Source organism: Oryx dammah, unplaced genomic scaffold (assembly GCF_014754425.2).
Source record: "Oryx dammah isolate SB20612 unplaced genomic scaffold, SCBI_Odam_1.1 HiC_scaffold_2, whole genome shotgun sequence".
NCBI classification, from domain to species: domain Eukaryota; kingdom Metazoa; phylum Chordata; class Mammalia; order Artiodactyla; family Bovidae; genus Oryx; species Oryx dammah.
In genome coordinates, this window is record NW_024070186.1 from 103,128,836 (window position 1) to 103,151,786 (window position 22,951).

Here is a 22,951-nt window from a genome sequence, read left to right on the forward strand (position 1 = left end):
TTCAGTTCAGTTGCTCAGTCGTGTCCAACTCTTTGTGAGCCCATGGACTGCAGCATGCCAGGCCTCCCTGTCCATCACCAACTCCTGCGGTCTACTCAAACTCATGTCCATTGAGTTGATGGTGCCATCCAACCGTCTCATCTTTGAAACATTAACAAAGGCAATAAAGCCAGTGGGTGGGGAGTAATACTTAAAGTTGGCATTGAAAGAAGAGAGAAAAATAGAATCAGAGCTAAGGGGAGGTTTTTTATGTAAGAGACCTGATTATGTTCCACAGGAGAGAAGGAGTTCATGAAATATGGAAATTGAAAGGGACTCAAAAGAAAAGGGGTTATTATTTGAACAGTGCCAAAAAAGACTTAATAGGAATGAGATAAAAAAAAATATGGGAAGTGTGGGAGCCTTAGAAGAAGTATTACCAACTGGGATTAAATGGAGCAATTAGCTGATACCAATATGTATTAATCAAGGAAAAGGGGCTACAGGAAATAGGATTAGGAAACTTATCAGAGTAACTCTAAGCAACAATTTGATAGTTGCAATGCATTGCAATGCAATGTTAATCAAGATATCAATACTTCTGAGTACCTTCTATGTCCTTAGCATTGTGATAAGAAGAAACCATCAAGATCCCTTCTTCAGATGCTTATAATCTAGCTGAAAAGCATCTGAAGAAGGGATCTTGATGGTTTCTTCTTCTATAGTTATCAAAACCTTTATCACAATGCTAAGGACATTGAAGGTACTCAAGAAGTACTGATGTATCGCTGGTGGTAAAGAATCTGTCTGCCAGTGCAGGAGACATAAGAGACCTGGGTTCTATCCCTGGGTCAGGAAGATCCCCTGGAGAAGGGAATTGTAACCCACTCCATTATTCTTGCCTGGAGAATCCCATGGACAGAAGAGACTGGCAGGTTACAGTTCATAGGGTTGCAAAGAATTGGACATGACTGAAGCAACTTAGCATGCACACACAGCGAATTATTAAAACACAGACAAGAGTTAATAATATCAAGATAGTACAGGTTGTATAAATGGTAAAAAGACTTAAGGATGGAAAAATAATGAGCTGGGGAAGTTGGGGAAGGCTTGAGGAAGAGAATAGGTCTAAAGTAAGTCTGAAAGGATGAGTCTGTCTGCTTGATCCATTACCCTAAATTCCTCCTTTTAAACATTCAGGATATGCTGAGACATCTAGGGAGGGGCTAGATCATGTGCAATATAATGTGTGTTATCTCAGGGGCAGTCAGTCAGTGGGGAGCCACAGAATAAGGGTGATGCAATTTAGAACATTTTGATTCAACCAAAGCCCTTTAAAGACTTTATCTTTGGAGAGAGAACATGAGTAGGAGGAACACCTGTTTCTTGGAAGAAACAGGTTGGCTTAACTTCCTTGGGCTCCATCCTCTAATGAGGCATCTTTTTCTTAACTCTTTGAATATTCTTCCCAATGCCTGGTAAAAATGAATGCGCACAGAAGCAGTAGGGGAATATATCTTACATTTTTCTCCTCTGTGCAGCATCTGAGTGTCAAGGAGGATGAAATTCAGCAGATGAATCCTCCAGAGTTTGAAGTGATTGAAGATATGGCAACACTGACTCACCTCAACGAAGCGTCTGTGCTGCATGCCCTGAGGAGGCGCTATGACCACTGGATGATCTATGTGCGTGCATACACCTCTCTGCTGACAGCATGCTGGCATCGTATTGGTGATGTCCCAGCCCTCTCTTAGGTGGAAAAAGATATTGAGTTTAAGCATACTCATATAAGGATAATCTTTGCAAAATGCCCACTGGGGAGAGACCTTACTTTTTTCCAGTTTTATTTTGTTAGTATATATATATCCCTTTCCACAGATATTCATCCTAAAGTAAAGGCCCAAGGCTTAGAGAGTGATAGACCAGTGCCTTTTAAATGCCAACTTGGTCTCTTACTAGTTATTATTATTTTTAAAGTATTTATTTATTTAGGTTGTGCTGGGTCTCAGTTGCAGCATGTAAACAATTAGTTGCGGCATGCAAACTTTTAGCTGCCACATGTGGGATCTAGTTCCCTGACCAAGAATCTAACCTGGGCCCCCAGCATTGGGAGTGCAGAGTCGTAGCCACTAGACCATCAGGGAAGTCCCTAGTCGTTTCTTCTTGGAGTGACCTTATCAGTAGTGTGGGACAATAAAGCCTGTCTCTTCATGGTAGCTCAAAGGATAAAACAAAGAATGTAGGTAAAGCATGTAGTTCAGTGCCCATTATCTAGTTAGTGCTCAATAAATGGAATGAATTTTTCCCCCATCATCATTGAATTGGGGAGGATTGGTTGCTCAGCTCCTTTAATTCACTCAGGACGCATCCAGCCAAAGCAACATTGAGTGGATTAGGCAAAGATAAAGGCTTTTGGGACCCATTACTGTGGAAGCCTAGCCATGCGACTGGCTTACTCCTGGGCACTCTGATTTGCTGCATGACTGTCTTTGTTTCCCTGGGATGCTGTAACAAAATTACCACAAACAGAGTAGCTTAAAACAAAGGAAATTTATTCTGTCCTAATGCTAGAGGCCAGAGTCCAAGATCAGATAAACAGATCTGAGGCTCTCGCACTCCTGCCAGAGCCTCAAGGGGAGAAACAGTCCTCACCTGTACGGTTTCAGGTAGCAAGTGGCTGCGTCACTCCAGTCTCTGACCCCATCTCCACATTGCCTTCTCTTCTGTGTGTCTCTTATGAGGTCTTTAGCTGTTGGATTTAAGGCCCAACCAGATATCATCTTGAGATCTTGCCTCAATTATACCTGCAAAGATCCTTTTTCCAAATAAGTTCAAATTTTCTGGTGATTAGGATGTGGACATACCCTTTGGGGAGCCACAATCCAACCACCACTGTGAGTGACCCACATGAGCTATTCCCCTCAGGGCCTAAAGCATCAGGTTCCTAACCCTGCTGAGACACAGATTCCCTTCAGGCCTCAGTGTCTGAGAGTGGGTTCCTCAAATCAGCAGTCCTGCTGTCAGCATCCTCCTTGTCTTTGAAGGGCCTGTGTGTGTGTCAGACAAGTTCGTGGTTGACAGCTCTCCCAGGGAAGAGGTAATCCCAGGTCCCCTGTTACTCTAACCTGGTTCTGTCCCTTTCTGTTCGAAGTCCCTTCTCTGTAAGAATCCAAAAGCCCTTTTCCTCTTAGTTCCTTTGTAAGTAAATATTCAAGCAAATGTTACCCGACAGTGAAAGAGCTGACAAACCTGCAAGTCTTCCTAACCTATTTTCAGAAATCTTTTCTGATCTTCCGTCAGACATATTCAGGGCTCTCCTGTGTGAGCATCAACCCTCACAAGCAGCTTCCAGTGTATCACAAAGCAGTGGCGGCAGCCTATAAAGGCAGGAGGCGATCAGACGCTCCCCCTCACATCTTCGCTGTGGCCAATAATGCCTTTCAGGATATGCTTCACAGTAAGTGTCTGCCCTACAAAATGAAGGGTAAAAATATCTGATCTAGTTTTTGTCCATGTCGCTAAGAGGCAGGTAGACGTTGTGAACAGAGCATGGCCTTTACAGCTGCCTCATCACTTGAAGCCCTGTTTCCTTCCAGATGAAACATGGGCAAAATAGGGCCTACCTCCTAGGGTTATGGGGACGATTAGCTCACATGTCAAATTAAGAGAGATAATGCCTTGAAAGTGCTCAGCCCAGTGGCAGGCCCAGAGTGAGCCCCCTGTAGCTGTCAGCTTTTATTACAAAAAGCGCCTGCTAGAATGTTTGGCACAAAGAAGTTATTCTGTAGTTATTTTTATACCAGGCTTAATAAAAGCCTTAAAATAGTGATATGTCAACCATTTGTCATTTATCATTTATATTTGGAGCAAGGAAATGGTGATGGAATTTGTATGTTCTTATGACTGGCCTACATAGGGTCAAGAGAAAAATCTATTTTACTTTGTACCATTTGAATAGTATCTTTTTTCTAACTGTATACTGAGCAAATCCTTCTCCTGTTCTCAAACTGTAACCAAGGAAATTTTGAATAAATTCATACCATACATAGAAATTCTAGCAGAAGAATGTTCTGACATTTTCCTTTCTTTTGTAGGTCGAGAGAATCAGTCTATACTCTTCACGTAAGTGCTTGCTTTTACTTTTTGGCCAGCAGTGAGATTTTCCATCAAAACAGACACCTACATTTCACTGGATATGAAACATAAATTCACTGCCTTTGAATTGTTCTTCAGATACCAGACACAGGCTAGGCGATAGTAAGATACTCAGGAAATTGTCATAACATGTAAGTCAGTGCTTAGCCAAATATGGTACCCACTAGGCTGCCTCCCATTTTAGAAGATCCTGTAGAATCTGCCGTGCACACGCTGGTCTTAATCATCTTCCTGATGAAGAGAGCTCCCTATCCAAATGATCGTTTTCAGAGTTCTCTGGTTGGCTCATTGGGCTGAAAGACTGAAAGTCCAGTGGGTATGACCACTGAACAGATGACATGCTATTGTGAGCAGCCGGACTAGAGCAGGCCAAGGTGTTTCATGCCTGCATGCTCAGTCTGTCAGTTGTGTCCTTCTCTTTGTGACCCCATAGACTGGGGCCTGCCAGGCTCCTCTTTCCATGGAATTTTCCAGGCAAGAATACTGGAGCAGGTTGCCATATCCCCCTCCAGGAGATTTTCCGACCCAGGGATCAAACCCCATCTCTTGTGTCTCCTGCATTGGCAGGTGGACTCTTTACTACTGTGCCACCTGGGAAGCCCAGTACATTAGGTACTGAGAATTGAAGATGGTGCTCGGAGGGGCAAGAAAAGGGAGTGAAGAGGAAGGAAGGAAAGGATTTCACTGAGAACATGTTGTATGTTAATCTGCAGGGAGGAGCATTGGCTGGCCAGGTGAACTGTCAGCACAGTGACTGAGGCAGAGGCTAGGACTCGAGAGGCAGGCAGATGCTCAAGTTCTTGCTCTTCCTAAGCAATGATGATGCCAGCTCATGTATCTCTTGGCTTTAGTCATCCCCAGAAAAATAATAGGGTCTCAGGAACTTCGAGCCAGAAGAGAGGTTAGAGTTCAATCCTTTGCAGAGAGGACAGACTTATTTTTTAGAGTTTCAGACAGATAAAAGCAGAGCTTAAACCTATGATGCTTTGGGCAATGAGGCTATAAATTCACCACAGTGTTCTCCCCATATTACAAAGCTAGCTGACTGTCAAAGGTAAAAGGGGAGTGTAAAGCTGAACTTCCTGGTGGAGTGACTGATTGGTTCTCTTCTGAGGGAGAGGGTTGGACCTGGCCATGTGGTCATAGCCTTCATATGTGACAATCTCTTGAACAGTTGGTAATGAGGAGACCTATCTAATTAGCAAAGATACCCTTAACCTTTTGGTTAACGGGACCAAGAAGGGCAGGCTTCTTATTTTCAAAAAAGTCTTTGATCTTTCTCTACTCCAGATTTTTTGCTAATGCTGCATTTCTAGCCTAAGATATCCGTCCCCTCCCAACCAATTAAATGTCTGCCTCTCCTTCAAGTTCCCTCTAAAGTTCCACATTTCCATAAAACTCTCCCTCTTAGTTAATGTGGTTAAAATTATTTGTTTTTCATTGCATTTATAATCTGAACCAGTTAACTGTCACTGAATTTCTGATCATAGAGGAGAATCTGGTGCTGGAAAGACAGTGAACACCAAACATATTATCCAGTATTTTGCCACTGTAGCAACCACAGGTGAATCCAAGGAAAAGCTGGTAAGCATTTATGCATATTGGCAGAAAAGGTGAGGTGGCCCTATCCACGAATGATGGAGGCTCTGCCCTGATCACTTATGGGGAGAAAGGAGGGGACAATGCCACAGAACAATTAAAAAATTATGAAAAGTCTTTTTTCCCCATATTTTCCTCTCAGGAAAATCATCAAGTGCTCTGAACCAATCATCCAAAACCATGAAATTACGTAATCTGCTTCAGATTGCTTCAAGGGGCCCTTATTGGCCTGATCTTTTTTGGTTGGTCTCCGAGAATTAGGTACTTAAGATCCACAGCATCTTCTGCTCAAACTATGGTCACCAATGCCCTGAATGGCCACTTTTGGTATTACTATTTCTTAATCCCTTTAGTACTGTGAGATGTCAGACTTCCTCAAATATGCACTGAGAGAACTCTGCTTCCTTTATCCCTAACTTCTGGTTCAAATTCCAAATACTCAGTGGATTGTACCCTCAACTTTAACCACATTCTAGGTTCTGAAAAACTTTACCTTCTATTTAAATGTTTTTATACTTGGTAATGTTTGCTTTAGCTTACTGGGTTAACAGGTTGATGGTAATAATCTAAGGATACCTAGACATGAGAGTTGGTCTGTAAAATAAAGTTAGATAATGCTGAGCAGTGCTCAAAATCAGTGAGCTATTGAGCTGTTGGAGCCTCTCGTCTTTCTATGCCTGAATTTGCTATCTTGCTTTTCATTTTGACACTGGATGTTTCCTGCTGTTTTTCCAAAGTAAAAGTATGTCAAAATAGCAATCTAGTCCAATTTTCAAACCTTAGAAAGTTTCTTTTCCAGCTACCACATTCCTGAATTTGATTAATTTCTTTAGTTATCACTGAATTCTATTATCCACTATGTGATACTTTATTTTTATGTACATTCTAGGTTATTTGGTGTGCATTTGTTTGGTCTAACCATTGAGCCTTGTGATAATACATAACACAATACATAATACAAAAACTTTTATGAAAAATTTTGCTCATATAGCCCAATTACTTAAAGTAAACCCACAATACATAGAAAGAACATAGTATTTATAAGTCTATAGATTCTGAAATACTACGTACTGTGAAATTCTCCTCATACAAAGAGTATTTGGGACTCAGTGGCAAGTTTAGGCAGTGGCAGTTTAGGTGCTACGTGGTAATTAAGACTCACTCAATGAGGGAAAAAAAAGACTTGCCCAAAGTAGATGACCTGCTTTGCCCCATCAGCCTGAGCACATAGGATTTAAACTTAAGACTAATAAATACCATTTCAAGTCACTTCTTCGTATGAACCTCTAGATTACTTAGGAATAATAGCAAGCAAAAATATAACTGATAAGGCCAAGAGTCTGCTGTATTATCTTAGAATAAATTTTTAGGTGTAAGGTTTGAATGGGAAGAGCGGCAGATTAGCAATGAGGAGGAGTATATGGAATGAAGTTTGGAAATAGTCTATGGTATTTGTTATTATTTACTTTGGTAAAATATCAGTTTTCTTTTCCTACTCATACCAATGCCAACCAAAAAATAAACATGGCAAGTAAATGACCTCCAACCTATAGTCTTAGGGGCATCATATATTGTCAGTCTTTCCTCCATCTATTTTTCTAAGTTCCCATTCCAAAGTAATATTTTATCACCAAATTCAGAAGTGGTTTTTGGCCACTTATTATCAAAACAAGAATGAGATTTGACCTTGGTATGGAGGGCTTCCCACATTACAGAATTCTGCCAAATACTTCATCAGTGGTATTTTTCTTACCTGTATCCAAGGAAACGCTACAAGATCAAATCAAACAAGTGAATCCTGTCTTAGAAGCATTTGGAAATGCCAAAACCCTGAGAAATGACAACTCTTCTCGTTTTGTAAGTAACTGAATTGAGCAGTATATTGGAATCTTTAATTTTTAGCAAATGGTTAACTTCATGCCTGAGCACACAGATCTGAAAAAAATTTTTTCTAGAACATCAAAGAAGGTTTTTGATGACTGTACACAATATTGTTAGATTCCTCAAAAAATTTTGCTAGCTTCATCATTAATACAATTAAGATGAGTACCTGAGAAGCTTCTACTAGGTGGCCAATTTCAGGAAGAAAATATGTTAATACTTTAAAATTCCTTACCACTCCCAGTAGGAAAGCTCACTCAGCAAACTTTAATGATGTTTTACATTTTACTACATTTTACAGATTTGAAAGTAATTTCTTCTTTGTAATTTCCCATACTCCTTGTAAAAGTCATTTTGGTAAGCACTTCCGAATTTACTTACTACAATTATTGTTTCTACTTTTGCCTATGAACCCCCTGCCCCTGGATATATTTCACTGGAGATTTTTTTGACAGGGGAAAAAAACACTTTTTAAAGTATTTTTTGATAACTAACAGTCCCAAGATAAAACGATTTGGATTACGGTCGCTAATCCATTTTATGCCAAGAATGAGTGTCAGGGAGCCATTATATAATTTACAAGGAAATTTGTAAAAGGCTTCCTTTTGAGTCTCTGCTGCTGCTGCTGCTGAGTCTCTAGGCATGATTAAATGATAGCCTCTTGCTTATTTGACTGCTTTCCCTCCAAAAACCTTAGAGCTGCCCTGACCACACTTACCTCTGCCTGTGGTATCTGGCTGTGTAGCAGGTGCTAATACTGGTCCAGAAAACAATGGATAGATTTGGGATTTGTCAGAATGTGGTGAGAATTTCTGCTTAAATACTAAAGAATAAAACTGGGGGGAGAAAAGGCCAAGAGAGGGAAAAGGGAAGGATGGAAAAGAGGGAGGAGAAAAAGACGATAAAGAAAAGAGTAGAATAAAAGGAAGAAAGAAGAGAATAGCAAGTGGAAAGAAAAATAAATAAGGAAAGAAAGCAATTGAAAAAGACCAAGAACAAGAAAAACCTTGGAAGGATGGAAGGAAAGAAGTAGCAAAGCGAATTAAACAAAGATGGATAACTGGAAAGAAGGAAGGAAAGACAAGAGAAAGAAAGAAAGGGGGGGTAAAAAAATCAAGAAATCCAGGTTAAATTCTTTAGATTAATACTCCATACATGAAGTTGGAGACAAGCAGGATACTGGCCCTAGATAGTTAAGGTGCATATCAAAGGAGTAATTTCAATGAGCCAGACTCTTGCATCTTCCCATAAATAGATAAGCACTAAACTCATTAACTTGAGATGGTCTGTTTTCTTTGATTAGCAGCATCTTTTGATGTTCTGATTACCTGGTTTTTGTTGCAAAGACTCCTGTATACCCAGGCACCTCCCTTACCTCTGTGGAGCAGTCCCTCAGAGATATCTGAGAGGCTGTCTTCTGGGCTTAAGTCCTCAGTAAGTCCACTGAATAAACATAATTCTCAACTTTTAGGTTGTGAGTTTTTTTCAGTTGACAGTACATAAATGTATATGTGTGTAATGCACATACACATGCAGGGACACCTATGTACACGTTTGTGTGTATAGAGGTACAAATGTGTGTTTGTGTGTATGGATCCTGTTAGACTGCATTTTTTAACTTAATGGCTTACTCACCCTGTATGTATGTGGCTGCTCTCCCCTTGCCAGTCTGCATCCTGCTGTGATTCTTTCCTTGCCTGGATTCACCTCCTCCAGGTTGCCTTCCCTTCTGCATTGACTTCCTCATCCTGGGGGCCGTAGCCCACTGGACTGCCTCCTTGACTGTGTCTTAATGCACCTGGACTCTGTAACCTCTGGGCAGACTTTCTGTCCCATCAGACACTGTCTTATGTCTTTTCATTGACAAGGAAGGAAGGGAGCCTCATATATAATCATGCCAAGGTGATGTTTTGACACTTAAGTCCCATCATGTCGCTCTTCTGCTTAAAACCTCCCAATATCTTCTGAGCACACACAAAGTAAAACCCCACTCCTTCCTGTGGCCACATGGCTGACCTAATATGGTGCCTGCTGCCTGCCTACTCTCAGACTCTGCTTTCTTCTCTGCTTTCTCTTACTTGCTGCACTCCTTCACATCTGGCTTTTCTTTTGATTTCAAAACACATCAAATATTCCTCAGTCAGAGCTGTTGCATTTGCTTCTTACACCTAGAATTTAGAAGATTTGGGGCACACCTACTTTTCCAATGTGCTATCTCCAGTGTCTAGCAGGTTTTCTAGATCATAGTAGATGTTCAACAAATGTTTGCTGGTAAAAGAAAGAATATACCAAGCAGATATTACTTTTTTCATTTTTAGATAAGAACACTGAGGCCTGGAGAGATTCTATAATGCACATAAGAATGCACAGCCAAAAGGAGAAGGGAGGGATAAATTACAGGTTTGGGATTAACATGTACACACTATTATATATAAAATAGATAGCCAATGGGGACCTATTGTACAGTGCAGGGAATTATACTCAATGTCTTGTAGTGACCTGTAATGGAAAAAAATCTGAAAAAAATATGTATATATGTATATATATGTAAATTATATATAAATAAATTGTTTATATATGAAATTATATGTTATATAAATAACAATTATACATTTATATATATGAAAATTATACATTTATATATGTAAAACTGAATCTCTTTGTACACCTGAAACTAGCACAACATTGTAAATCAGCTACTCTTCAATAAAAAAAAATTAAAAAACAAAAGAATACACAGCCAGTGATAAGCAGATCTGAGGCTAGACTCTGGGCCCACTGCCAGTCCTGATGACACTCTGGCTGCTTCTTGACATTAACTGGTGCCATCACTCCCCATGTGGAATATTTTTTTTTTAACTTTGGAGGAAGTAGTTACTTTGGGAGTGATGTGTATAATGAAACCATTGCAGCTATTTGACATGTTAAATAGGAGACTATGTTCTGTGTTCACTCAGGGCAAGTTCATCAGGATGCACTTTTGTGCCAGAGGCAAGCTGTCATCTGCAGATATCGACATCTGTAAGTAGGCACTGCACTGTCTGATCACTTTTCTTCTAAGTTTTGCAAGAACACCTGCATTTGAATCTTTACTCATGCCTTATTATGCAGACTTGCTTGAAAAATCCCGGGTGATTTTCCAGCAGCCCGGAGAGAGGAACTACCACATATTCTATCAAATTCTGTTTGGAAAAAAAGAACTTCGTGGTAAGTATATTATTCTGGAGCTGAGTGTCATTCTAAAACAAGACAGTTGTCAGATTATCAGACCTGGAAAAGTACTGCTTAATGTCTGCTAGCCTGTTTAGAGGGACCTCAGTTTATTTATCCTAAAATGTAAGAAATTGAACCAAATATAGACCCAATGTTCTATAATTTTATATAGGTAGAGAGTAAATTTTATATAGGTAGAGAGTAAACTTTTCTTTTTTCAAACACTCTTGGAGGTGGGTAGGATTCCCAGCAGAGGTAAATGAATGTGTATGTGTGTACACATGTGCACACATGTATGTGTGTGTGTGTGTGTGTGTATTAAAAGGCATTAGATAATTTAAGGCCTTAAATGATTAAAATCACTTATCACTTAAGTGGGTAGCAGAGATGAGGCCAGAGGTGGGAGACATTACTATGGTGTGTAGTGGTCAATGTGAGTTCTATATAGAAGGGAGGATTTGTATTGTGATATGAAGAATGGGAATGGGGTTTAACCAGAGTGATGAGTGGAGGGCATTTCTGGTAGCAGGAATAGTGTACACAATGTCAGGAAAAGTCAAGGCAAAATCAGGGAACAGAAAGAGCAGGTGACCTATAGGAAAGTGTTTTCATAGAAGACTAGTAGAGGTCTTATTTGGATGGTTTCTAAACTCAGGAAGTTGAGGGGTTGTTGTATGCATGCGTGCGAGGAAGTGTGGGGGGTGTGGTGTTTTGTGGAGGGGGATGGGGTAATGGGAGGTCATGATCTGTTGATGGCAGTGGCAGTTAAGCTGGTGTGATAGGCAGGATGCTCTGGAGGCAGAAATACTGAGGAAAGTGATTGCAACAGTCCTAGGATAAGACGATGAGACAACAGTCTAAGGGAGGGGTCCCCAACCTCCAGGCCTCAGACTCGTATCTCCTGTCAGATCAGCAGCAGCATTAGCTTAAAAATAAAATGCACAATAAATGTAATGCACTTGAATCATACTGAAACCAACCCCCCAACCTAGTCTGTAGAAAAAATGTCTTCCATGATGTAGGTCACTGGTGCTAAAAAGGTTGGAGACCACTGATCTAAGACACTATGGGAATAGAGGGTAAAGGGGGTGGGCTCATGAAAGAGTAGAAAAGTCTTGGCAATGATTGAACACAAAAATGAGAATGATGAGTCAAAAATACTCCCAAATTCAGTAACTTGACTAGGATAAAAGAAGTGCCATGAATGGAAATAGAAAAGTAACTTATAGGGTAAGAGAATGAATTTCATGTATTCATTCAACAAATATTTACTGTGGGGTCACTAAGTATACACTGCTTCTTAAAGGATAGGTGATAGGGAAGTAAACAGGGCCCACAGGTCCTGGCCCTCATGAGCTTACATTCTAGTATGGAAGACAATAACAAATAAGTAAACAAAAAATATATAATTTCAGACAATGGTAGGTCTATAGAGAAGAATAAGGTGGATGAGGGGATGGAGTGAATTAGGAATTGGTAGGGCAATGAAAGTTCATATCTTATTTAATTTTGTTTCTTGGGGGGGCACACCACGTGGCTTGCAGTTCTCCAGCCAGGGACTGAAACGGGACCACATGGCAGTGAAAGCCTGGAATCTCCGCAGGTGGTTATATTTTAGACAGAAGAGTCAGGTGAGACCTCTGTAAGGAGGCAATGTTTTGGGAATTCCCTGGCAATCCAAAGGTTAGGACTTGACATTCTCACTGCTGTGGCCTGGATTTGGTTCCTCGTCGGGGAACTAAGATTTGGCAAGCTGTGCAGTGAAGCCAGAGGGTGGGGGCGGGGGGTGGGGAAGAAGGCTATACTTTTCCAGTCACTTGAATGAGGGAACAAGTAGGCAAAGACTTCCAGGAAGAAACTTCCTGAGGGAAGAAACAGTGAGTGCAAAGGCCCTGAGGCAGGAATGTATTTGGTTTATTCTTGGAATAGCATCACAGCCATTGTTGGGGGCAGAGTGGGTAATGTAGGGGCAGAGAAGTAGGGCCAGGCCAAGCAGCACCTCGCATGGCATGGCAGAGAGTTTATGTCTCCAGTGCTACGGAAAGTCACTGGAAGGGAAGAATGACAAGCTGATTGGGTTTCAAAGGTATTACATCTGCCATTGAGGATAACAGTGCTCCCATAGGAGTGACTGTGGGGTGATTGGAGATCCAGGTGAACAAATCAATGGGAAACAATCCCCTCAGACTGTCCTGCTTAGATGAAGTATGGTATGCATCCAGCAAGGTTTTAACTACCTGGTCTCTAACTCCTAAGTGCCCTCAGCAAATAGAGAAAGCTCTACAAACTGGACAGTTATATTTTGCCATAGGTGCAGCTGGTGGTATGAAAGCAGCAGCTGTTCTCCTTACTATCTTCCCTCTATCTCAACCTGGAACAGAATTTTTTTTTTTTTTTTTTTTTTTTAGTTTTCCTTTGAGTAGCTCTGCCAGATGACACTCATTTCTATACAATATAGAGCAGCTAACATGTAGGGTCCAGTGTGGGTACAGCAGTGACTGCAAGATTTTTTGGAGCATCTCTGTTTGCTAACAGAACAGTCTGAAGAGCCTGGGCTGCTATGGAAAATTCCTATCATGAATTCATGAGCTCATGTACTTTGCTGAGTCTGTGGACTGTTGAGATTGATTAGTGTATAAAGGCTGACATCTGGTGGTTCAGGTTGAGTATTGTTGGTTCACTTGTTTATGATACCAATGATCATTCTTTGGAATATTTAAAAATGTGAAACTGTTTGTATTCATCGCTGCCAAAGAAGAGCTTCTGAGTATCCTGAGGAGTGACACAAGAGGGTAGAGCTTAGCATGTAAAGATTGTGTCCAAATTTCCTAAAATAGGAGCATTTGTGTATGACAAGCAAATCAGGTGTGGAAAATGACAGCAGAGGGTGGAGGCTCTGTGGGAGCAGTGGCTCCTCCCACAGAAGGAGCCAAGGAAATGGAGTGATGTCATCCAAAGAGCCAGCCCCATTTTAGCCTCTACTTGGCCTGGAAGATTCCTGCTCCTCTTTTTTTTTTTCAGTTAATGCTGATTCTTGTTCCAGGCACAGCTAAAACTCACTCTCCTACTTCCCTTAGACATGGCTTCTTAAAATTCTTCAGTTTTTTTTTTTTTTTTAATGTGAACCATTTCAAAGACTTTATTGTATTTGCTACAGTCTGGTTCCATTTTATGTTTTGGTTTTTGGTCTACAGGCATGTAGGTTTCTAGCTCCCCGACCAGGGATCGAATCCCCACCCCCTGCATTGGAAGGGGAAGTCTTAGCCACCGGACCACTAGAGTAGTCCCAAAATCCTTTAGTTCTGAATGCCATCTATATAGCTTGGTCTACCACTTGTCTTCCTTTTTCTCTTCTTTGATTTTTTTCTTTATATTCATTTATTGTGTCCACTCTTGCTGTTCAACTGGTGTGTAAACTCCAGAAGGAGAGGTCAGGAAACAAATCTTTGCCTCTTGGAATCCTTGACACTTTGCCTCATGCCCTGAGAACTCCATAAAGTGTGTGACAGTACTACACAGTGGTGGCAGCCAAGAGCTGCTCTTGATCTGTCTACTGGGACCCCGAGTGCCTCTGGAGAAGGGAATGGTCAGCATCTGGGCCTGTTTTGGAGCTTATTCAATTTACCCTCTTCACCCATTAGATCTCTCTTGAACTAGCCTCATATCTTCACTCCCTTTCCCCCCACTGGTTATTAGGGGGTGCAAGGTATCTGAATGCTTCCCAACTCCAGAGAATGCTATTCAAATCATAAGCTATGTGAATGACTCTCTCTGGAGTTGGGCAGTGCACGACCTCTTCAGCTGTACATAGCAGCACTGAGGAACAGCTGATGATGGGTGATGTGACATAGAGGCACTGGCCACAGAACTCTGCTCCTAAGATGATGAACTTCTTTTGGCCCACCGTCAGTTTCACTGTTTTTCATAGTAAACACAATCTTGGAGAACATTCAGCCATTCTGAAAGTAAAATCTCATGTTAGGATGACATGTGAAACAATGCCTTGAATGATAAAACACTCACTCTTAATGGGTTCTATGCATTTCCAACTGGACACTGGGCTCTAGAAATGAACTGCTGACACCTATACTTTTTGAAAGTGTAAAGCAATTAACTTTTACAGTTAGCTTCCTCTCATCCATTCTCTCTCTGCTCCCCACCTCACCTCCCTCCCACCCCTATCCTCCACATGCCCACAGCCTGGTTAACAATCTTCTATATGGGCCCTTTCTGGCCTAGACAGTCTCTCTGACTCAATAGTGTCTCATGAAATGTGTATACTTTTTTTCATTCTCTCAAAGCCATTTCTCATGGTAGAAATGAAATTAATTAAATAAAGGAATCCCTGTTTACATGATACTCTTCTGAGAAAACCTCAATCCTCAACCCAATTAAAATTTATTGCTCCTTGAAAAGAAGGTTTGATAAGGCCCAGTGGGGAAGATGTTTGAGCTAAAGGCCTTTTTGGCTTCCTCAAACACTCTTGCTTCTCTAGAGCGGCCACCTCCTGCCAAGGGCAGCTGCCCCAGGGAATGGTTACGCCAGTGCAGCAGCCATATTTCTGGTTGTAAGGAGATAGAAGAAAAGTCCATTGGCTGTGCTAAATGACTTCTAGAAATGATGCTTCTGGAAGAGGGGAGATTGAGGGAGAATTCACATGTAGCACTTCGGCCCAACATTCTGGCTGATTACCAGCCCCCTCCTGAATCTTGGCTCTTTCCTCCACCTGGTCTTCCAGTCCTCAGGCACACAGTGTTCTTGCTCTCTGCTCCATCTCCATCTGTGCTTGTCCAGTGTTGAGCTTGCACAGAAGAAAGACCCTCCTTCTGTCTATGACAAAGGAGGAAATGGAGTCCTGTCATAGTCACTCACACAGGTTGGAGTAGTGGGTGGCAAAGCCTAGCAGAAGCACTAGAGACTATGTTCTAAATTCAGTTTATCATTAATTTGCCTCTGGGCAATTAGGATGCCTTTCTAGCCTTTTATTTTCCTTATATTTAACATGGAGAAAATAATGTCAGATATAGCACATTTGATCATCATGACTAGGATAAAATGATAAAAAATGATATAATAAACATGAGTAAAATAAAAATTCTGTAAAAGGTGGATCTAGAATGATCTAAAAGGTAATCTTGGCAGAGCAATCTTGGAAAGTAGATTTTGTTTTTAATGTCAGCCAACTAAAACATGCCTCCACCCTAAAGTACAACATTTTCTTTTTTTTATTTTAATTGGAGGTTAATTACTTTACAATATTGTATTGGTTTTGCCATACATCAACATGAATCCACCACAGGTATACACGTGTTCCCCATTTTTGTATGGTTTAGGTATATGATTCCTCTAGCCTCCTTGAGGGAAAGGACTATTTCAGTTTTGTATCCTTTCCTCCTCCCATAGCATATGCCTACAGTAGAGAAAATAGGTTAAATAAATGCTTTGATTTGAAAGACATGGAGATGATGTCTGCATTTGAGCTGAGTGAAGGGACAAGGCATTGTGGCACCCAGGTGTCTGGCCTGGGTGTGTTGGTGACATTCACTTGCATAAGAAACCACAGAAGAATAGCTTCAGGGCAGACACAGTAAACATCATGGATTCAATTGTGGTAATGCTGGGTTTGAGCTACTTGTGGCCATTCACCTTGAAATGTCTAACAAGAAGTTGGAGATCTAGGTCTGGAGCTCAGAAAATATAGATTTGAGGGTCATCAGTAAAGCCATGAATGAATCTTGCATAAAATACAGAGAGAGTCTTGATAGCGTATAGTCAGGACAGTATTTGATACCCTTGATGACTCCCTCTTCCTGAAAATCTTCCCCCTTGGCCTCCAGTGTACTGCCCTCTTTAATTTCTCTCCTAAACCTCTGGGCATTGCTTAGCAGGTTTCTCTCTTTCATCCAGCACATGAACTTAGAGGGCCCTGGGGCTCAGTCCTTGGCTTTGTCTTGTGGCGACAGATGATCTAGACTGACAGCTTTAAGGATCATTTCTATCTGATGACTTGCAAAGTTTGATCCTAAGTCTAGACTTTTCTTTAGCATTCCAGACTCACAGATAACAGACTTTTTTATGTCTCCACTTGGATGTTTAATAGGTGTCTCAAACTTCACATGCCTACAACCTCGTTCCTAAACTCCACCCCACCAGACTTATTCCCACCACAGTGTTTAGTGGCTCATCTGAAGGCATCTCCATCCTTCTGTTTGCCTGGGCACAAACCCTTGGAGTTATGCTTGATCAGAATTTTCTCTCACATTATTCTCATTTGTTTCATCAGCAAATCCTGTTGACTCTACTCCATTCAAAATCCAAGCTCTGGCTACTTCTTACAATGTCTGCTATTACCCCCAAGTCAAGTACCACTTTTTCCCTCCTGAATTAACTTTCTTGTTATCCCTGATTCCACCCTCTCCCTCTGTCTTCAACCACAGCCACAGTAAATTAAAAAAAAAAAAAATCAGATGATGTCACTCTTCTGTTCAAAAACCTCTTGCGGCTTCCTATCTCACATAGAGAAGAAATGCCCAAATCCTCACCGTGGCCTGTGAGGCACTATAATCTAGCCTCTGGATGCTTCTTGGACCTCATGGCCTACTCTTTCTTTTACCAACCTTAGCCACTCAAAATTCCAGGCAAGCACCCCACCTCAAGGCCTTTTCATTTGCTTTTTTTCTTTTTAGAAATGTCTTCCTGTACTTACTTATGACTCTCTCCTGTAACTCTCTTTACGCAAATGTCACCTTATGGAGGCCTTCTCTGATCACTGGGTTAAAAATGGAAACTCTGCATATCCAAGACTTTTTCTTCCTTTTCCCTTTTATTTTTCTCCTTAGCACTTACTACTGTTTTACATGTCATATTTTTACTCATTTACTTTTAATTCTGTCTACAGTTGGAATATAAGCTTTATGAGGGCAGGAATGACTTTTTTTTTCACTGATGTATCCATAAAACTTACAATAATTCCTGGCATATTACTGGATCTCTAATAGATATTGATATAAAGTGAGGCATGAGGAATAATATAAGGAGATTCCTGAGAAATATTAACATTTAAAGGACATTTAAATCTCCATTGAAATAAATACTTTAAAAATTATTATGAATTATATTTCTATTTAAAATATATATTATACTTGGATTCAGCCTGATTTCTTTTGGGTTAGCCCAATTACTTTTATCAAATAGCTTTATTGAAGTATTATTGGCCTAAGTGTAAACATTGACGTGTATATCTATAAGGTGAAACCATCATCACAATTGAGATAATGGATATATCCATTCAGAAGTTTTCCGATCTCTTGAAATCCCTCCCTCCTGCCCCTTCTCACTCCTTCAAGCCCTCCTCTCCCAACCCAGTACCTAGGCAACCACTAATGTGCTTTATCATGACAAATTAGCTAATGTTTCTAGAATTTTATAAGATGGAATCTTGCAGTGGGTGCTCTTTTGTCTGGCTTATTTCACTCAGCAAATTATTTTGAGATGCTTCCATGCTGTAGCACATGTTCATAGTGCATGCTTTTGTTTGCTGAGGAATAATTAATGATGGACGCTTGGACTGTTACCAACTAGAGCATTTGGAACATTCACATAGTCCAATTTCTTTGTTTCTAACTTCAGGATAATAGAACTTCACTTCATTGAGTGCTAAACAGAAAACTCAGATGGGCTCTATAAAACTTCACTGGGAGCGAGTGTCAGGCTTTAAGAGGTTAATGTGATTTGGCCAAGTTGACTGCAGACATGCTGCTGATGGCCTGCCTTGGCTTCAGCCTGCATTATGCTTCCTGACTAGGTGAATCATGTCAGGAGTCTTAGACATATCAGAGGTGCAGCAGTGAACACACTAGCTGATTTATGGATGCCTTGAAAGACAGACTCAGCCTCCTAATAGGGAGGACATGATGTGACAGGGTTATACTGCTAATGTTCCCTGGGTTTTGACCCCAGTTTCTGCCTGCTGCCTAGCTTTTGAAGCTCAGGCCTGTTATACTTAAAATTTTACAAAACATTTTTTTTGTTGTTGTTGTTGTTGTTCTCTGGCCCTCAACCACATATCTAGGCCAAATTCCTGTTTTCAAGTTTTGCCAACATGCATTATCTGTTTTCTTTTTCACACCAATTCAAGTGGCTGCAATTGAATCTGCTTTCTGATTTGGCCTGTCTGGTCTTCTCTTGGGAGGCATTAGAACATGACTGACAAGTTAATAGAGGGCAGAAATTGATTGCAGAGGTTTGGGTGTAGAATATGGATTTTATTTTGGCTTGTTTACAAGTATGCTGTAAGCCGTAAGAGTAAACTGTGAATATTGGTCAATTATTTTCTGAACCCTTGTGGATTTCTGTAAGCTGTTTAACTGATGGTTTTCCCACTGCAGATATGTGCCTGGTGTCTGAAAATCCCTCTGACTTTCACTTTTGCTCTCATGGAACAGTTGCTGTGGAGAGCTTGGATGATGCTGAAGAACTGCTGGCCACGGATGTAAGGCTTGTTAGTTATCAGAGCAAAGTCTGGTAATGACAATGAGACATGGAAGAAAGCATCTTAGATCTCCTCTCTTCCGAAGGGTCCTGGAGAAGTGACCTTCCTTCCCCTAGGGGTGGAGAGTGGAAGGTGCCCCTATAGGACTGCTTCTGTCCAGAGTTTTATACTTATTTATTTTATCAGTATAGTAACTTTGATATATATAGAAAAGTAGAAAGATGCTTCAATGCAATGATAACCACTGTTTTCATTCTTTTATTTTCTTTCTCTTTGGGATTGCTGTTATGTAGTTGTTTTGGTGTTTTTTTAAATCAAGGTCATAATCATTCTACATATGCTATTTGATATATTGTTTGCTTTTTGATTAATGTTTAGCATTTTCAGTGTTATTACATACTCTTCATAAACATTTAATGGATACTTAATATTTTATCAGACATTTGTTCTATAGTTTATTTAACCATTCTCCTATTGTTAGATCAAGGTGGGGTTTTTTTTTTCTACTATGGTGAATATCTTTGTAGGTGAGTACATTCCTATATATCAGATTCATCTTATGCTAGATTTCTAAAAGGTAGGATTATGAAATTTTTATAGTCTCTCAATACATATTCTAAATTAACTACTAGAAGGATTACCAATTTCCACCCTCCTGGAGTGTGTGAGAACACACTTCTTACCATGTGCAGTGGCTTCTTAGGATGCTGTTCTTTGGTGACATAGTTCTTCTTTTCTTAAATACTTCCTTTTGCCAGTTGTTAAAATGAATCTGGAATAAATATGGGAGAACATATGGGATCCCAGAAATAAGCAACCCATCAGATATGGTGCTACTTTATCCCATAACCATGAAGACAAAATAATTGAGCTCATATAGCCAGTTAATGATAGATTATTGGAAGGGAGAAGAGAGGAATAGGAGAGGAGAAGGCATCTGAGGAGAGTTCTAAAACTACTGAGTTAAACAAATCAAGTCATTTGCCTTCCTAATTCTCTTTTAAAGGGATGAGCAGGCTACAGGTGACCAAGAGCCAACAGGGCACTTTCAAACCAATTTGCATTAGTTTGAACAGAACTGTCACACTTCAGGGCTGTGGCAATCCATCTCCTTCCCTCCGGCAGGCAGCCCATGGCCCACAAGTGGAGGGAGGTGTGATACACAGCAGAGGTGAAGTGCTTACTGCAGCTATTAAGCAAATGAATACTTGGCCATCTGCTTCTCTTTTTACAGCAAGCCATGGACATCTTAGGCTTTCTTTCTGATGAGAAGTATGGATCTTATAAACTCACTGGAGCCATCCTGCACTTTGGAAACATGAAATTTAAGCAGAAACCCAGAGAAGACCAAGTGGAAGCAGATGGCACAGAAAGTAAGGATTACTTTTGTAAACAGGGCATACAGGCGCTTCAAATCCCTGACCCTAGGTAGGCCTACTCCCTTCCCTTGCAGTTAGCCTCACCTCTTGGTTTTTAGGAAAGGTTGAAATTAATCAGTGATCTCCCTCAATTGATGCCCCCCAAATATTATATCTTTCAGTCATCATTTCTTTGTAGAGTCCTTGTATCTCAGAATAAGACACATTCCTTAATTAATTATTGATAATGCCAGTAAATTTGCTAAACTTGGGTGATAATAGGATTGTCTAAGATTCAGTGTGCCTTCAGCATATAGACTCTGGAGAAAAACAGAAAAAGGAGCAAATCACTATGAGATGTAGGAAGTGACATAATGAAGATGTGAACAAAGATTTTTAGAATTCCAAAGCTGGAGTGTTCACTAAGTTGAAAACAAAATAGCTTCTTTTCCCTTTGCTTTTTATTCACATTATAAAAATTTATAGTCATGCCTACTTACCAAAAAGATCTATAGTGAGTGATCTGTCTAGAATGATCATTAAAATAGAAAATCACAATTATGAAAAGAAGGAATAATAGTCATAATGACTTCATTTAATAAAATTCCTGGCATCTGAAACGAAAATAAAAAAGAATATTCACTCAAATCTTTCAACAAATATGTTTTGTAAATTTTGTATTTTCAATTGTGGTAAAATATACACAACATAAAATCTTACCCATTTTTAAGTGTTCATATCAGTGGTATTAAGTACTTTCACATTGTTGTGCAACCACCATTGCTGTTAATCACCAGAACTTTTTTGTCATCCCAAACTGAAACTCTGTATAAAGCAATAACTCCCTATTACTCCCTTCCCCTAACCCCTAGAAAACATCATTTTACCTTCTGCCTCTATGAATTTGACTATTATACATACTTTATATAAATGAAATCATACAATGTTTGTCCTTCCGTGTCTGGTCTATTTCACATAGCATAATGTTTTCAGAACATGTTGCAGTAAGTGTCAGAATTTCATTCCTTTTTAAAGGCGAAGTAATATTCCATCACATGTGTCTTCTCCTTTTTGTTTACCTGTTCATTTGCGGACATGTGAGCTGCTTCTGCTTTTCACTACTGAATAATGCTGCTGTTAACATTAGTGTTCACATATCTGTTTGAGCCTGTGCATTTATTCCTTTTTGTGCATACCCAGAAGTAGAATTGCTGGATTAAATGATAATTCTATGTTTAATCTTTTGAGGAACCACCATACTGTTTCTCTCTGGTGGCAGCACCATTTCATATTCCCACCAGTGATGCACAAGGCTTCCAATTTTTCTATATCCTCACCACTTGTTTTCTGTTTTTTTTTTTTTTTATAAGAGCCGTCTGTATGGGTACACGGTGGCATCTCAGTTGTGCTTTCATTTTCATTTCCCTAATGATTAGTGATGCTGAGTATCTTTCATGGACTTCCTAGACATTTGTATATCTTCTTTGGAGAACTATCTATTCAATTCCTTTGTTTCTTTTTGCATTGGGTTGTTTGTTTTTCTGTTGTTTCACAAATAGTTTTTGAGGCCAGTCTGACTATCCCTGGTGCTAGAGATACACCTGTGAACAACATCTCATCTCTGTCTTGACTGTCTAGTGTGGGAGATAGACAGTATATCATAAATGGACAAATACATGCATGAAATCAGAATGAAAAGGCAGAATAAAAGAATAAAGAATAATAGCAATTGAAGGTTTTTGTTGATAGGGTGGGCAAAAAGTCCCCTTAGAGGAGACTGGGGCTCAGAGGAGACTACAGTGAGAGAATGGACTCTGCTGCTGTTGTTGTTCAGTCACTCAATTGTGTCAATTGTTAGTAACAACATATTAACATATACTTTCATGGTCTCTTGTTGCCTTTTTTTGTTATTTTTGTCATTGTTGTTGTTTTTTTGCTTTTTCCATGCTTTGAAACAAAGTTTTAAAAAATACTTTTATTACAAAAGCAGAATATAATTATTAAGCAGAAAATACAGATAAGCAAATGAAGCAAGTCATTTCATCCCGTCTCCCCGGTGGTTCCTTCTCAGCTTTTTTGCTGCTGTATCCCCATCTTGGTGTATCCTCATCTTCCTTACTTCTAACTGCTCCAGAATTGCTGGTCTCGACTCTTGACACTTTTCTCTGCTCGTTTTTTAGCTGATTATCTCAAACTCAACTTGTAGAGAACCGAATCCTCCACCTCTTCCTGCCCCTGCTACCAGCTCTTCATTTCTCAGTCTTCTTAATAAATG

General features: G+C 40.1%; 1 protein-coding gene across 1 annotated transcript in view; it reads left to right on the plus strand.

Moving 5' to 3' along the window:
* The first annotated feature begins 724 nt into the window (after nucleotides 1–724).
* Nucleotides 725–22,951, plus strand: part of MYH15 (myosin heavy chain 15) — a 146,786-nt gene continuing 124,559 nt past the window's right edge. The window contains exons 1-9 of the mRNA XM_040265689.1: nucleotides 725–742; nucleotides 1,521–1,664; nucleotides 3,280–3,436; nucleotides 4,074–4,101; nucleotides 5,625–5,718; nucleotides 10,572–10,635; nucleotides 10,726–10,821; nucleotides 19,215–19,318; nucleotides 20,553–20,691. Coding sequence (XP_040121623.1) covers nucleotides 725–742; nucleotides 1,521–1,664; nucleotides 3,280–3,436; nucleotides 4,074–4,101; nucleotides 5,625–5,718; nucleotides 10,572–10,635; nucleotides 10,726–10,821; nucleotides 19,215–19,318; nucleotides 20,553–20,691 — 844 coding nt within the window. The remainder of the gene's footprint in view (nucleotides 743–1,520; nucleotides 1,665–3,279; nucleotides 3,437–4,073; nucleotides 4,102–5,624; nucleotides 5,719–10,571; nucleotides 10,636–10,725; nucleotides 10,822–19,214; nucleotides 19,319–20,552; nucleotides 20,692–22,951) is intronic.